Genomic DNA, 17,185 nt, shown 5'->3' with positions numbered 1-17,185 from the left:
GAAGCTGTTGTAAGCAGGTTGACAGATCTGCATGCTTTGACATGTTAATATGTATCTAGCTCATAGCAGCAGGAGCTTATATGTCTGTTTTGTGGGGAGATAGAACTGCCAGATTGGGTTATATCCTGGCTGTAATTTGCTAATTGCACACATCACCCAGGAGCAGAGGTGTGTGCAGCACAGTGCTGGGTCTCAGTGAGGTGGATGCGGTGCTGCCAGGCAGTGCATCTTCTCTAGGAACCTGAAGAGATTAGTGTGGACAGTCAATGCACTTACTGCTTGCTTCGTCCTTACAAAGAAACCTACAAAAGAACCAAGGGCATCCACCACAGCTTTTTCCCACGGCACTGAAGCAGACTTTATGCGCTAGTAAGCTGCGTGTAATAGCACCATCTGGTGACTTCTGCCATATGGTGCAACGAAATGACTGCAGCTAAGTTGTGTTCAGGTTTATGTGCTTGTTTTCACAAGAGCAAATAGCACACATGCAGGGCCATTAAAACATCTCAACATTTGATGTTAACCTTTTGCACAGGCACCGACTGTCACGTCTAACGTTGCTGATTCTGCTGTTTTCTTTTGTAGTCTCTGATCACCTTTGTGAACAAACACTTGAATAAACTCAATTTGGAAGTAACAGAGTTAGAAACCCAGGTAGGAGACTTTTGTCTTTTTGTATGTAGTATTTGAATGTGAATTACAAATCTAGGCTCTTGCTTCTTAAAACCTTGTTATAGAGCTGTTTGTCTTTGGGCACATTAATTGATGGGATCAGGCCTCAAAGTGGAGTGCTGCAAAGCAGCCAGTGCAGTTAGGTGGGTGGGGGGTTGTGTTTTTTCTAGCTGTGGTGATTCATGATGAACTGGTGTAAGCTTTTCAAAGCTGGCTGCCTGTGGAGAGAGGAAGAGTGTGGACTGCAGCATCCAGTTCATTGTAGAGATATCAGTGTGAGCTTTGATCACGTCAGAGTGGGATTGGAAACGATTTTGCTGTTGCAGTAAAGGCCTTTCTTATTCTCCTCTTTACCTTTCTATCTCATGAACATGTGCACTATGCTTCCTTCTCAGCAGTGTGGATTAACAACTTGGAACTCCTATGCTGCAGTGGCTTGACTGCCAGTAGCATCCTGGTTTGTTTAAAGCTAGTGGAGGTGAATGTCAGTCACCATTGCTCTAAGGAGTTCTCTGTCTCTAGCATGCAGCTGCGTAGAGCATGCTTAGAAACCTTAAGTAAGTGTGAATTTCTGTGTCACTGGTGTAGTTCTCACATTAAAGATGAAATTAAACCTTTTTAAGGGATGGGCTTGGCTAAGCAGAAGCAGACAGTCTTTCCAGAGTTTGCTGAACCATGGGGAGATGCTCATCTTATTGACCCTGATAGAAAACAAGCACAACATCTTGAGAATTAAATCAGGAATATGGGTAATTGGTTTGCACCCAGGCTGGTATTAGTTTAATACCAGTCATTCACTGCTATTTTATAGATTTGCTGAAATAAATGAGTGGCTAAATCTGATCTGTTGTAAGGAATTGTTGCTTAATGCCTTGCAAGTACCCAACAATTTGCTTTTGAAAAGGTTAGAGGATGTCACATATGCCATATGAAGATCACAAGTGAGAAGTCTGTTAGAAATACATGACATTACCCACCCTTAGCCAGGTGTCCTATCTGCAAGGAATACTGAATAGTGTTGCTGAAAGTATTTAGGATATTTTGTAGCTACTGAAACTGCAACCAATCTATTTTGACTTGGAAAAACAATAATTGATTTGTGAAATTAATCTTCCCACCTATGACAGGGGTGACATAATTTCAAGTCCTGATTAAGGCAGAGGTTTGAATGTCCATCACTCACAATTGAAAAGGGATGTTTGTTGAAATGACCAGATACTGGCCTTGTAGAACTGGGGGCATGTAATGTGCAAACATATTTGCCAGGAAGTTTTTGGGTTGATTTACTGGGGTTTTTTTGCTTATTGGCTTGTTTGTTTGTTTTTTTCATATTGGAAAAGTTTTAAGTTTTGATAAATCACAGAATGGTTTAAGTTGGAAGGGGCCTCAAAGATCATCCAGTTCCAACCCTCTGCCTTAGGCAGGGACACTTCGCACTAGAACAGGTCGCTCAAGGCCTCAACCAACCTGACCTTGAACACCTCCAGGGAAGGAGCAGCCACAACCTCCCTGGGCAACCTGTGCCAGTGTCTCACCACCCTCACTGTAAAGAACTTCTTCCTAACATCTAGTTTAAATCTCCCTCTACCAGTTTAAACCCATTACTCCTCATCCTGTCATTACAAGACCTTGTAAATAGTCCCTCCTCAGCCCTCCTGGAGACCCCTTTCAAATAGTGGAAGACTACTATAAGGTTTCCTGGAAGCCTTCTCTTCTGCAGGCTGAAGAGCCCCAGTTCTTGCAGCCTGTCCTCATAACCGAAGTGCTTCAGCCTCCATACCCTGGCAAAATTGATAAGATTCTTCAAGCAAATAAAAAGCAAACATGAGGAAAAGCAAGAACCTAGAGACATATTCTAACCTCACCCCAAAGTATTCAGGAGCATAGTAAGTAGATAACTGGCTGCAAATAGATCTTTTTTGCAGCCATTACCTGTTCAGACCAAATACTCTGCCCAGCTACAGAGTATAAGTTGCAAATAACTCCCAGGTGAATTGGTTCTAATGTCTTCTGCTTAAAGCTATTTACTGACTGTAAGCAATTTAGTCTTTGGCTTATGATCTTGCATGGGTTAGTGCTATAGCAATAACTGATGGAGTTCCTTGTTCTGTGCAGGAAATGAGAGTAAGTGAAACAATGCTGCCAGGTGCAGAGAGAAAGCTTTGTATCCTGTTTTTCTTCTTTTCTTAGAGAACTGATAAGAAAGCAGTTACATCAACAGGCTCTTGCAAAAGGACTGGTTTACTGATGAACTCAATGGTAGGGCTGAATCCAAGGAACAGATGAAGCAAGCCCTAAATACTGCTGTCAGTTCTTTGATATACCCAAAAGCAGCAGTCTTTGACTCCTGAGCCATCTTACCCTTCTGTACCAGCCAACACCAGTGGTAGAAATCAAAATACATCATTTGGGCCAAACATTCTTTGTTCTGCTTGTTTACGAATGCTTACTTGAAAACAGATGCTTTCAGACAGGCATGTCATCAGTATTTCTGTTTAGTTTGCAGATGGTGTTTACTTGGTTTTGCTCATGGGTCTCCTTGAAGACTATTTTGTTCCACTTCACAACTTCTACTTAACACCTGAAAGTTTTGATCAGAAGGTAGGTAGAATCTCTGTATTCTTTTTGCTTTGCTGTTGCACATTTTCCAGTCATTGTGTCCTTTCTCTTTGTGCCCAGTAAATTAGAACTTGGCATGTTTTTCTTTTCAGGAACTTTAGCAAATATGCACTGGCTGTGGCACCTGATAGTGAATGTGACTAAAATTTGCTTGTGAAAATAATGGGTAATTTGCCATAGTTAAGGAAGAAAGATACTCAATTACCAGCTTCAAATGAGACTTTAAGTTCACCAATATCTGGGGTTAACAAATCAGTAATAAGTGTTTTGTGCTGTGTAGTACTTTGCATAATCCAAGTGATTTATTACATTGTGGCACTGCCTGAAGTGTTTTCATGCACATGGATGCTTTATAGTACTAGACAGCAGAGCTGATGCCTGGCTTTGCCTGGTGTGTGCTTTGTAAATATGCAAGAAAGAGAAGAGGTGAGAAGCTCCACTTTAGCTGCATCCTGTACACTGGGAGTGACATGGAAATAGAACTTCTTCCCAAAGTCACAGAATGTCAGTCCTAAAAACTCATCCCTCATCTCATTAGTATCAGTTGTCTAGTACCCATTACTTCTTTACCTGAGGTTTATTTAATGTTCCTACAACCAAAGCAAATGAATATAATTACTTGTTAAATACATGAATATAAGCAGTGGTACCTGGGTCACAGACTTTGGTTGATCTGGAGTTAGAGACTGTAGCATCTGGAGGTGGAGACTATAGCTGATACAAAGCCAAAGGGATGCCCTGATCCTGATGGGCAAGAGCATGCAAAAAATTGCCTGGCTGAAGTTAGTTTGTGAGCACAGACATCTAGTTCTGTGTCCAGTTGCTGGCAGAATCCTTGCCAGTGTTGCTGACTTCAGCTTTTCAAGGAATGTGCTAGCTTATGTTCTTCGGCTGTTTGCTTCTGTTTGGTAAGGAGTGAATAATGTGCTGCCTAGCAGCGTCTCAGACAAAATGAGATCTGAGGAGGAGTAAGAGTGGAGTCTTTGCCATCTTACTGTGTTACTTAAAATCAGTGCATTAGAGATAGAAGGAAATGAAGTGTCTAAGTCCCATGCTTGTTCCGTTGTCCTGTGTCTTTCCTAGTGTTAATAATGAGAGGAACACATTTCCTTGTCATGAGCAGAAGTTTACCTCTTTCTGCAGTTGTTCCTGGACATGCATACACACCTGGTTGTATTTGGTGCCTGGTATCAGAACATTCTGAGCCTGGTTCTGCTGAAGTAATGTCCTTGTCTAGGTGGAAACCCTGGCAAAAGTGAAAAGATAAAATGCTTTGTAAAGTTAGGACTACTTAAACTGGTGGGGTTTTCATCACAACTTCTATGCAGATTGCTGCTGTCAAGCACCTCTCAGCAACATAAATACTGTCTGAGGAATGGCACTTCATCCTCGTTAGAATAACCCAGCTTTGACTGGGTGGATTGTAGCAGCATTACAAGAAGATTGAGCTACACCAGACAAGCACCGTTACTGACCCAGGCTGATGTGCTGAGCCTGCTGGTTCTACAGGGTGTGTTTGCTCACAGTTCTGGAGCCCCCAACACAAGAAGGACATAGAACTGTTGGAATGAGTCCAGAGGAGGGCCACAAAGATGCTCAGAGGGCTGCAGCAGCTCTGCTATGAGGACAGGTTAAGAGTTGGGGGTCTCTGATAAGGCAGGAAATTAAGCTTCTTTAGGCACTGAGTTTATGAATAGGACAGGAATTAGTTCCTTCTGACTGTTATGTACTGCACAGGAAGTTGGCAGAATAGTGGGGAAATGATTATCAATTATGCCTTATACAAGCTCTCCTTTATAACTTTCTCATGCTTTTTTATGGTACTAGCTTGAATTGTCACTCTTGTAGAAATGCAGAATGCTGAGCTGCAGCCAATATCTGTTCACTTATGATTTTGTTGTTAATGGTATAAATTTGTTACTATTATCCCCTATTCCTGAAATAATGTGGTAGCTTTTGCGTGGAGACTCTGCCTCGAGGAAAGGGGATTTGTAGATCAAAGAAAAAGAGGTAGAGTCTGGGCAGTTTGGGGTTTGGGAAAGGAAAAAAATATTTTTGTCTTTAAAGTGATTGGTTTTGTCACAGTGAATGAGGAGCATCTCTGTCGGGTAAATAGAGATTAATGAAGTCCTGTGCAAGAAGTGCCAATAGGGGAGCTTTGTATGTGTGAATCTGATTTTCTAGTTGAGTAGCTTTAATTAAATCTCTTCCCTTTGCAAATGACAGTTCTGGAGATACATAGCAGTAACAAAACTGCAGATTTTACAATGCAAATTACCTTGCTTAAATTTTAGTAAGTGTGGATGAGAAAGATGCTGAGCAGATCTCTTTACACCGGGTTTGCTTCTCAAAGGGGAGATTAACAGACATCCACTTTCTTGCATTTTTCCTTTTTGTTCATTTTCTTTCCTCTGGCTATCTGTATGTTCTTGTGTGATCCTTGGTGGCTTGTTCAGGAAGCTTCTTCTGTGCAGTTGTGCTTAGCTTGTTTCACAAATTCACTGCACTAGGAAGTCTAGGAACTAGCACCGTCAAACAAAGTCACTGCACTAGGAAGTCTAGGAACCAGCACCATCAAGCAAATTCACTGCACTAGGATGTCTAGGAACTAGCACCATCAAGCAAATTCACTGCACTAGGAAGTCTAGGAACCAGCACCATCCAGCAAATTCACTGCACTAGGAAGTCTAGGAACCAGCACCATCAAGCATTTCTGAAGCATTTGCTTCATTAGAGAAACTTAAATTACTTCCTTTGAATCAAAAAGTGAATATTTGCCCTTTAGTGTCTCAGTCTCTGATATGTACTTTCTGCTGTCCTTAAACATCTAAATGTTTAATATTGATTTGAATGTGTCAAGTGCAGAGACAATAAAGCATTTATAAAATCTGACTGAAGGTTTTTAATGCTTTCATAACACTTTGACTCCTTCAGGTCCATAATGTTTCCTTTGCTTTTGAACTGATGCAAGATGGAGGACTGAAGAAACCAAAAGCTCGCCCTGAAGGTATGAACATGCTGCTAGGAATAAGAAGAAGAATTCAAACTTTATGACTACTAAATGAGTGCTTTTTATTCCTGATGTTACAAACTACATCTGTTAGAGAATTCTGCAGAATAAAGAAAAAGGAGGAGCCCCAAAGAAATCACAGTATCAACAAGGTTGGAAGAGACCTCATAGATCATCAAGTCCAACCCTTTACCACAGAGCTCAAGGCTAGACCATGGCACCAAGTGCCACGTCCAATCTTGCCTTGAACAGCCCCAGGGACGGCGACTCCACCACCTCCCCGGGCAGCCCATTCCAGTGTCCAATGACTCTCTCAGTGAAGAACTTTCTCCTCACCTCCAGCCTAAATTTCCCCTGGCGCAGCTTGAGGCTGTGTCCTCTCGTTCTGGTGCTGGCCACCTGAGAGAAGAGAGCAACCTCCTCCTGGCCACAACCTCCCCTCAGGTAGTTGTAGACAGCAATAAGGTCACCCCTGAGCCTCCTCCAGGCTAACCAATCCCAGCTCCCTCAGCTTCTCCTCGTAGGGCTGCGCTCAAGGCCTCTCACCAGCCTCTTCGCCCTTCTCTGGACACACTCAAGCATCTCAATGTTTAGTCTTACTTAAAAGGAGACAAAGTGGTGATAGTAAATAGAGTAACTAGTAGTGAAGCTGGTTCTGGTGGGGGGAAAAGGAAGAAGACAATATTAAATGCCTATGTGGCAGTGCTGTTCTTTTAAATTTGGAGATGAATCCTTCTGAGAAATTCAGTGAAACAAGACACTAACTTGGGGATGTAAAGGAGTGTTCTGAGTGTTTGAACTGGGTCAGTGGATATAAGAGGAGGACAAGGAAGCTGGAGAAATACAAATGCACATTCTGAAGTGGCAGTTTTTTGAGTAGAAGAGATTGCAGTAACAGACCAGATAAGCTATACAAGCCTTTTCTGAGATTAAAACACAGAAGAAGATTTCTCTAGTTAAAAGCTCATCTTTTTTTCTGTTTTGTTTTCTTTTCATTGGTTAATCTAAGAGAGTAGAATTCCTTCTCATAAATTAATCCTGGCATTATTATCAGTGTAGTGGATCTTTTTATCTGCTCTGGATGTGTGTAGATTCAGTAGGCAGCAGAATATGTTTAAGTGTATTATTGATTGAAAATAGAAGGTAGAGAGCCAAATTAGCTTATAGAGTGTTCCTTTTCAGTTTTTGCTGCCACAGGACATGCAGTCTTGTGTGTGCATTCACAGAATCACAGAAAACATCCAGCTGGAAGAGACCTCCAAGGTGACCCAATCCAATCCTTGACCCAGCACTAAACCATGTCACTAAGCGCCAGGTCCACATATTGCTTAAACACCTCCAGGGATGGTGACTCTACCACTGCCCTGGGCAGACCATTCCAGTGTTTGAGAACCCTCTGTTTAAAGAAATACTTCTTAGCATCCAGCCTGAACCTCCCCTTGTACAGCTTGTAACCATTTCCTCTGGTCCCATTGCTTGCCACCAAGGAGAAGAGGCTGCTCCCTCCTCGCTTCAACCTCCATTCAGGTAGTTGTAGAGAGTGATGAGGTCTCCCCTCAGCCTCCCCTTCTCCAGACTGAACAACTCCAGCTCTCTCAGATGCTCTTCATAGGCCATGTGCTCCAAGCTCTTCAAGAGCCTTGTTACCCTTCCCAGCTGTTGGAATGAATGTGCTCATGTGGTGTCTGTGTGGCTGAAATTGCATGTAAAACCAACTGATGCTCTTGAAAAGCTGCTCCTGTTGAGAGGACAGTAACATCTGGAGAAGAGAGTATGGAGAGAGTATCTTATCAATGCTTATGAATATATGAGGGCTGTATGCCAGGAGAATGGGGCCAGCTTTTTTTCAGTGATGCTCAGTGACAGGACAAGATGGAACGGGCACAAACTTGAACATAGGAAATTCCATCTGAACATGAGGAAGAATTTTTTTACTTTGAGAGTGGTAGAGCACTGGAACAGGCTGCCCAGAGAGGTAGTGAAGTCTCCATCCCTGGAGCCACTCAAAACCTGCCTGGATGCTGCCCTGTGCATCATGCTGTAGGCAAATCTTCTGTGGCAAGAAGATTGGACTAGATGATTTCTAGAGGTCCCATTCTGTGATTCTGTGGTCTTGGGCTTTATCACTGTAGTTTCATCTGTAGGATCTTGACAGTGCCATCATGTAATGCATGTTTCTTAGAACAAGAATTCATTTTATTATAGATTCTGATGCTCTGCAAAAGATTTTGTACATAATATATACTATTAATGCCACATAATAGATACTATTAATGCCATACTTACCTAGTAATTCCTAAATAGGCTGTAAAACCTGTTGGGTGAATTCCTGTCCCTTAGCATGAACTTGAATGAGTTGTGGCATTTTCATGTAAAATGTGTAGAGCAGAACACGACAATTTTTATTTCCATAACCCATTCTTTCTGCAGTGCTTGCAAGAAAGAGGTCTTGTTTAGTTAGTGTGATTCATTTCACACTACCACACTCTTCAGTGCCGTGCACAAAGGCATAACAATGGCTGAAAGTTAGGAAAATGTCAGACTAGAACAGTATAACATTTGCAGCAGTGAAGGTAATTAACCATCAGTCTGAATGAGTTGTCAAGGGTTGCTTAGTCTGGAGAAGAGGAGGCTGAGGTGACCTTACCATTCTCTAAAACTACCTGGAGGGAGGTTGGAGCAAGAAGAGAGCAGCCTTTTCTTCTCGGTGTCAAGTGACAGGAGTAGAGGAAATGGTTGCAAGCTGTACCAGGGAAGGTTCAGGCTGGATGCTGGGAGACAGTTCTTCATAGAGAGGGCCATCAAACACTGGAGTGGTGTGACCAGGGCAGTAGTGGAATCGCCACCCCTGGAGGTGTTTAAGCTGCGATCTTTGCTTTCTTTGGGGCAAGAGAAGATTCTTTTGCAAACAAAAAATACAAAATGATAAATATGTAAAATTGTACAGGACAAAAGGTAGAAAGAAAAATTTGAGAGGTTACTGAAAATTGCAGCTGAAGTGTGGGGGTTAGCATGTTATCCAGTATGGAGTGGGAGGGAAGGGTGGAAAGGTCCTGGCAATGATTCTTCAAAACAGGCAGCGGGTGTTTACACCAGATGGATCTCACATTTGTTGTACTTTGTATTCCTAGTTCTTGGAATGATTTCATTGCCTTTCTTCCTTGCTTCTAGTTCCATATATATTATTTACTGTGGGTTTTTTTGCTTCCTCTTCCTTCTTTCTTACAACATTATATCCAGCTCTTTTATTTCCTCAGCCTTCTCTGCGCTGTGCTTCCCCCCATAGTCTCTGGGATACACTTCTGTGGTATTTCCTGGCATTTTATTATAGTAATAGGTTGGGAGGTACTGGCAGAAAAGTATTTTGCCTTTTTTTTTTTTCCATTGTTGAGAACTGTTCCAGAGCTGTTCTCTGGCCTAGGAGGATGAGAAGGGATATTAGACAATAGAAACCTTTGACTCTGCTAAGAATATTCAGGCTTTATTTGTAGACTGTGACATTGCAGCCTTGTTAATGTGTGAGATTCAGCATCTCATATGATGCATGTGGCTGTTTGCTACTTCTCTGGCCAGTGAAGTCAGTGGGAATATTTCCCAAAGTCTTTATGCCAGGTCTCAGACAAAAGTAGACTTTCTGTACCAAGATTTAGATGTGGAGAGGAATTACCTTTCTTTTTTCAGTGAAGCTAGCTGTGGCTGTAGTGTCATGAAACTTTTCTGGAGTATGTTTTTTAAAGTCATTTGGATGTGCTGCTAGAGGATGGGCTGCCCAGGGAGGTGGTGGAGTTGCCATCCCTGGAGGTGTTCAAGAAAAGGCTGGATGAGGCACTTAGTGCCATGGTCTAGTTGACTGGCTCGGGCTGGGTGCTAGGTTGGACTGGATGATCTTGGAGGTCTCTTCCAACCTGGCTGATTCTGTGATTCTATGATATGGTTTAAGGGTGAACTTTGTAGAGGAGGGATAGGGGTTGGGCTTGACGATCCTGAGAGTCTTTCCCAGCCAGAATGTTTCTGTGATTCTGTGAGTACATCGTATGGGACATTTAAGAGGCTTGGCGAGATTAGAACTCTGTCCATTTTTGTTGCTGGTCTCACTGACTCAGGCTTGTGGAGACTTTTGTTCCTTTGAAGACAAACGAAGGAGAATAAAAAGTGAATTAAGAATTTCTTCTTTTCTTCCATAGATGTTGTCAACTTGGATCTGAAGTCTACCCTCAGGGTTCTATACAACCTATTCACCAAGTACAAGAACATTGAATGATCCTGGAAGCTGCTGAGGTCTTCATTCTTCCAACCTCTTTAGGCAGAAATGACAATAAACACCCTCTGCATGTTCCCGTTGTGCCTTACGCTATACTTATGCATTCTTTCTACAGCTGTGGTCTCTCTGTAGCTGTTTGCCTGACATTCCCACTAAAAGTAATACATATGTATTCTCTACATCACTTGAAAATGTGTAGGTATTTCACACTTTTACCCAAAGATATTGTTGGCTCTGTTGTTTGTTATGATCAGCAAATGTTCTTTTGATAAAGGAAATATACCACTAACCACTTTAATAAGCAGGGAAAACATGAGACCTTCCTCACGGCTGGAGAGTCTTTGATTCTACAGTCCACTTTCTGTTGTATACTCCTTGGTTGCAACTGGTATTTGATCATTTTTCCATCTTAATTGTTAGCAATAGAAAGTCAGCATTGAAATGTATTTGGAAGCTGAGCCTGTTTTGTTAAAATAAGGTTTTTATGTGTTCTGTTGGGTGAGTGGGGTTAAGGGGAATTAGAGACACCATCTGAAGCTAATGGCATAAGCTTCAGTTTTTGTGTTAACCTCATGCTACTCAGTATTTTTTTCCATTCAGTGTTTACACAGAATAACTCTTGCAATGGAATAAGCAGCTAATCTTTTTCATGTCCACTTTTTTTTTCAATTCCTCTCTAGGAGAAATGTATTTGCTAGAACCACTGTCACCTGTTAACCATAAAGCTTCAATCAGGTCAGTCAGGAAACAGTCAAATAGACACAGGCTGGCATCCCAGTCCCTGGAGGTAAGAGAGAAAAGTCTGGAGAATGGAATACTCTCCCTTGTTCAGTGAGGACTGTGTTAGAGATCATTTGGGCAAACTGAACACCCAGTAATCCCTGGGCCCTGATGGGATGCAACCACAAGTGATGATGTTGCTGTGTTATTTTTGTCCCATTGTTTTTTAAAGATCATGGAGAATGAGAGATGTGCTTGATGACTGGAGGAAATCCAGTGTCACTCCAGTTTTCAAAAGGGGCAAGAAGGAGGATCCAGGAAGCTGCAGACTAGTCAGCTTCACTTCTATCTCTGGAAAGGTGATAGAGCAGCTCATTCTGGAGGTCATCTCTAAGTACATGGAAGAAAAGGTTACCAGGAAGAGTCAGCATGGATTCACCAAGGGTAAATCATGCTTGACTAATCTGACAGCCTTCTGTGATGATGTGACAAGTTGGTTAGATCAAGGAAGAGGAGTGGATGTTGTCTGCCTTGACCTCAGCAAGACTTTTGACACAGTTGTCTGTAACATCCTCATAGGTAAGCTCAGGAAGCATGGCTTAGATAAATGGACAGTGAGGTGGACTGAGAACTGTCTGAACAGTAGAGCTCAAAGGGTTGTGGTTAGTGGCACGGAGTCCAGCCGGAGGCCTGTAGCTAGTGGTGTTCCTCACAGGTCAGTACTGGGTCCAGTCTTGTTCAATATCTTCATAAGCAACCTGGATAAGGGGATGAAGTTTGCTGATGAAATGAAACTGGGAGGACTGGCTGTGACACACTGGAGGGCTGTGCTGCCATTCAGTGACATCTGGACAGACTGGAGAGTTGGGTGGAAAGGACTCAGTGAAATTCAACAAGGGCAACTGCAGAGTCCTAAACCTGACCCAAGAGGGCCAGCAGTATCCTAGGCCATTAAGAAGTGTCCAGCAGGTCCAGGGAGGTCCTCCTGCCCCTCTGCTCTGCCCTAGTGAGGCCTCATCTGGAGTACTTTTCCAGTTCTGGGCTCCTCAGTTCCAGAGAGACAGAGAAGTGCTGGAGAGAGTACAACAGAGGGCTGTGAGGATGACTGAGGGAATAGAACATCCCTCTTGTATGAGAAAGGCTGAGTGGCTTGGGACTGCTTAGCTTGGAGAAGACTGAGAGGGGATCTCATCAGTGTGTGCAAATATCTGGAGGGCAGGTGTCAAGAAGGTGGGCCCAGTCACTTCTCAGGGATGTCCAGTGACAGGACAAGGGACAATGGATACAAACTGGAACACAGGAAGTTCCACCTCAACATGAGGGAAAATCTTCACTGTGAAGGTGACAGAGCACTGGAGCAGGCTGCCCAGAGAGGCTGTGCAGTCTCCTACTCTGGAGACCTTCAAAACCTGCCTGGACGTGTTCCTGTGTGGCCTGCCCTGTGTGATCCTGCTCTAACAGGGATGTAGAACTAGATGATCTGTGGAGGTCCCTTCCACCCCTTACTGTTCTGTGATTTGATGGGAGTCTGCAATACATTTTGCTCACACTCCTTTCTGAAACAAACTCTGGGGATAGCGAGCTTGGCTGCTTAGAGACTGACTCTTCATTTCACATAACTGAGTTAAAAGGTGAGAGTCATTCCTGGTGGAGATACTGGCAGCTCTACAATTCTTGGGCTCAGGCTTTTGCAAACAAAGCTTTATGTATTTTCTTTCCTAAAAAGACAATTCCTGTATAAATAGGAGATTCCTGTACTCATGGATTGCACTGAGCTATGCAAGACACAGAATCATAGCATCATGATGTAGTGCAAGCCAAGCGTGAAGGTCTTCAGTGGTCAACTGTACTTCAAACTGATTTCATTGACTTGCCCTGTGACATCCTGAGATATACTGTGCCAGCCTCTGGCCTAGTCCTTTAGTCTGTAACAGATTTTAGTAGGAATCTGATTTGAAAAAGAATTGCCAGATTTATCTGGTGGACTTTATAGTTACCTCGTCGTACTGAACACGTTTCATCAGTAGAGCTCTTCCTGGCTGGTAGTGTGCTAGATGCAGGAGTGTGTGCAAGGAGGTTGTGATGGAACATGAGCCATTTGCGTAGATTTTGGATTTGAGAACTTTCTACTTTCCTCTTTAAAACACTTTTTAATCTCAAAGGGATTGAAATGGGCTTCTGCTTCTTAGTTTTATGGGTTTTTGCTTCCAAGTTCTACTGATTGAATTATTTGAGTCACCTCCCCTCACACCTCCAAAACAAAGATGGAAGGAAGCTCCCTTTTTCGTTCCATGAAAAATTAATATTTCATCTACTCTGTAAGGTTCTGTGGGGAATCATGGCTTGGCTGTACTTTAGGAAGGAGCTGGCCTCTCTCAGTTTATGCAGAGCCTAGAACAACAGTGTGATTTAGATTTCAGATGGGGCCACTAGACTCTGCTGTGATGCTGGCAGTTATTACATGTGAGACTTGCAAAGGCACTAAGGGAAGTGGGTCAGCTTTCCTGGCAAGTTAATGAAATTGGCCTAGCTTTGTGCTGTGCATGAGTGCCATCACGATGTTACAAGGTGACTGAGCTGAAAGGTCTCTCAGACTTGCAGTTTAATGCACTGTTATTTGTGGGGAAAAAAGAGTCTGTTAAAGGGCTGTCATTCCACCCACCTCCCTTCAGGTGATGTGGAAGTGCCAGTGTTGTTAATGCCCTCTGAGCTGCTGGGAAAGACCTCCAGAGAATCAATTTTGAATCACAAACAACATTGATACCCAAAGCAAACAGAGAATTACCAGGTGAGTTTAGTAAGAGTAGTTTGACTTTGGGCAGGAGAATGGCTATTTCTGAGATGGGATTGTAGAGCTGAGCATCTTCCCTGCCTGTGGGTAGATGTGAACATATCACCAAATTCTCAATCCTTTGCTGTTTTGTTTAATTGTGTGTTCATGGCCACTCTGCAGAAGCTTTGAACAGCTTGGTGCCTTGAACAGCTTGGGGGCAGGTGTCATGCCTTGTCTTGGTTTGGTCAAAAGTCTGTGGATAAATGTTGTAGAGGGAAAAGACATTTTTCATTCCTTGGCTCCTTGCTGTCTAGTCAGGTCCCCATTCCTGTAGGTGCTCCATTTATTGTTAACCAGATTCACAGCAGGGTGGATTTAACTGAGCTGGAGTTCATCCCAATCAATCCACTCTCCAGGCAGAGCAGTGTAGGTAAAGCTTCTCTAAACTCCTGCTTTTACTATGCCTTTTTGTTGCATGTGTGACACTTTTCTCCTCTCAAAAAGATAAGTCACTGTGAAAAATGTTATTCAAGAACTCTTTGTGTTACTGGAGTTTTAGATCTGTTCCCTGGGTGTCAGTGGGATAGATTGGAATGCTGAATACTCTGCAGTGTTACAGCTTCCACATTTATCAGTACTTAAGGAATGTCTTTTTCAGTCCATAGAACTTGCCTTTTAGATGCATCTGCTTGACACACTGAGTTCCAGTGAGCTTTATTAGCACAGAAGCAGCACAGATAATCCTCAGCTGCATCCTGTTTGCCAAGATGAAAACCCAACAGAGGCAGATTTTGAAAAATCAGTTTGAACTGCACAGGACTTTTTTAGCCCTCTTCCTCACACCCCAGTGCTTTCACTATTGATGTATTTTTTAAAGAGCCTTTTCTACTCTTTCTAACAGTGTTTACTCTGGATTTCTAACTACTTTAAACCAGCCTTGCAGATAAAATTCTGGACTTGTCATAGCCTTTGTGACAAGAGTTGTGTACTGTGAGCAAGTTAAAATGCAATGCTGTTTGCTAGAGTTCACATCAGGAGTGTGATGCATGGTTTGTGACAGTTGTACTATTTATTCAAATAAATGAATAGTGATCACTTGGGTTTCTGTTTTTCTTTCTCTCTCTTTTTTTGTTTTTGGCTAAATGGATAGGTCCATGAGAACTCTTGAAAGGTGAGCTTCTCCTTTCTTCTTCATCAAGGATCCCAGATACATGACGAGCAAAGCAATGATCTCAGGTTTCTTGTCCTTGGTACAGGTAATGGTATTGTATAAGCAGACACAAATGAATGATTTCATCAGCCACTTAGGTTTTTATATACTGCTCAGCTACTGGACCTGGTCAAGTTGTTTACTTTTTTTCCTTCCACAAAAATAAACTGGATTACATCTTCTAACAATGTTTGAAGACCTAAGGCCCAGTTCTTCCTGATGAACAGGAGGGAAGCCTGCCCAAAGCTGGTCCTATATGTCTGCAGAGGGCCTAGGAAGTCAGAAGCCTTAGTAAGTCAGGAGTGATACTGAAATCACACAGAATCACATAATGGTGGGAGCTGGCAGGGACCTCCAGAGATCATCTAGTCCAGCTTCCCTGCCCACGCAGGTTCTCCTAAATCAGGTTGTGCAGGAATGCATCCAGATGAGCTTTGAAATTCTTCAAAAGAAGGAGACTCCACAGTTTCTCTGGGCAGCCTGGTCCAGTGCTCCAGCACCCTCAAAGTGAAGAGGTTTTTCCCTATGTTTAAGCAACATCTCCTGTGCTCAAGTCTGTTGCTCCTTGTGCTCTTGACCACTGAGCACTACTGAAAGAGCCCAGCCCTGTCCTCTTGATCTCTGTGCTCCCCTGTGCGCTGATACAGAGTAAGCATCCAGCAGCTCTCCAATAAAGCAAGGCCATGTGGAGAAGCAGGAAAATGCATTATCAAAACATATTATTGGTGGGAGTGGTGTTGATTCCTTGAATTGTTTTTCAGTGGCTATTTTTATATAAGGGCCAGGTGTGTGTATATGTGTGTGTATGAGATGTTTTGGGAATGCACCGAGACTCTGGCAGGAAGTTACGCACACGACGCAGAAATAAATGCAGCTCTGACACAGAATTTGCTAGTGCTGTTCTGCAGAAGAGTGGATACTGCTCCCAGTGGTGATAGCCTCGATTTTGGTAGGAAGACAGATGCTTGTCCATCATGTATGTTTCAGACTTTTTTATCACTGACAATCTTGAAAAGCCTTGAAACCCTATGAATGAGGCTTTTCAAGACAGAAGTCTTTTGGTTTGACACTTAAGTAGGGAGAGACCTGGTAATTACAGATGGATTTTCCAAGGTTCAATTCCTCCTATTCCTTCTGACTGCTGACATGAAACTGTATTTCTCCAAAGTTCCCAAGTGTGCCTTCCTTTTTTTTTCTTGCTAGGCTGTAGCATGCACTTCTGCAGAGGTAAGAAGATGCTTTGGGTCTTTGCTAATTTGATGCATTGTTGTGCTTGGTATCTGCTTAGAAAATACAGTTAAGTTTGCCCTTTGATTAAAGATTTGGGGATAAATTTTCAGGTACTAAGAAATCATCACAGCTGGAAATCTCTTTTCAAACCACTGTCCTTTATCCCTGTCCTGGTTTTGCTGGGCCAGCATCCCAGGACAGGGTCAGCCATGTATCTTCCACTGTTGTGGAAGATAAATGTCCTGGCTTGCACAGGCATGACCCTGTGGTCTCTTCCCTGTGCTGGGCTAGGGAAGCAGAGTGTAGGGAGAAGCCAAAAGGCTTGGAGACACCCACTTTGAGGGGTGAGTTGCTTTTGCTTTCTGGTGGAATTAATGAATGTAACTGGTACCTAAAGGGAATGTTCAGGTGAAGTGGTTGTTGTAGAGAACTTTCTCTCCTCAATCAGTGATAGAAAAGGCAAGGAGGAGCAGCAACACTGCCTAGTGGAGACAATTCTTGTTTCAGGTGAGTTATTTTGGTGTGGCTAACTAGCTCTCTAAGGACAGGGATTAATCTGCCTAGATTTCTCCTTACAGTAGGTATGAAGAGTAGTGCTGCTCACCCTTAGAAAACTTTCAACTGATCACGACTGAAAGGTGTAATGGAGCATGATGATTTCATCTGTTGGCTGGTTCATTACTGCATGCT

The 17,185-nt window shown here is 42.9% G+C and overlaps 1 protein-coding gene across 3 annotated transcripts in view; it reads left to right on the top strand.

Annotated features, from left to right (window-relative positions):
* Positions 1-10,636, top strand: part of PARVB (parvin beta) — a 52,318-nt gene extending 41,682 nt beyond the window's left edge. For all 3 annotated transcript variants that reach the window (XM_064166003.1, XM_064166005.1, XM_064166004.1), the window contains exons 10-13: positions 586-654; positions 3,172-3,273; positions 6,226-6,298; positions 10,486-10,636. In XM_064166003.1, the coding sequence (XP_064022073.1) occupies positions 586-654; positions 3,172-3,273; positions 6,226-6,298; positions 10,486-10,562 (321 nt within the window). In that variant the 3' untranslated portion in view covers positions 10,563-10,636. The remainder of the gene's footprint in view (positions 1-585; positions 655-3,171; positions 3,274-6,225; positions 6,299-10,485) is intronic.
* The last annotated feature ends 6,549 nt before the right edge of the window (positions 10,637-17,185 follow it).

Source organism: Pogoniulus pusillus, chromosome 27, assembly GCF_015220805.1.
Source record: "Pogoniulus pusillus isolate bPogPus1 chromosome 27, bPogPus1.pri, whole genome shotgun sequence".
In the NCBI taxonomy this organism is placed as follows: Eukaryota; Metazoa; Chordata; class Aves; order Piciformes; family Lybiidae; genus Pogoniulus; species Pogoniulus pusillus.
This window is presented reverse-complemented; position numbering and strand designations above follow the sequence as displayed.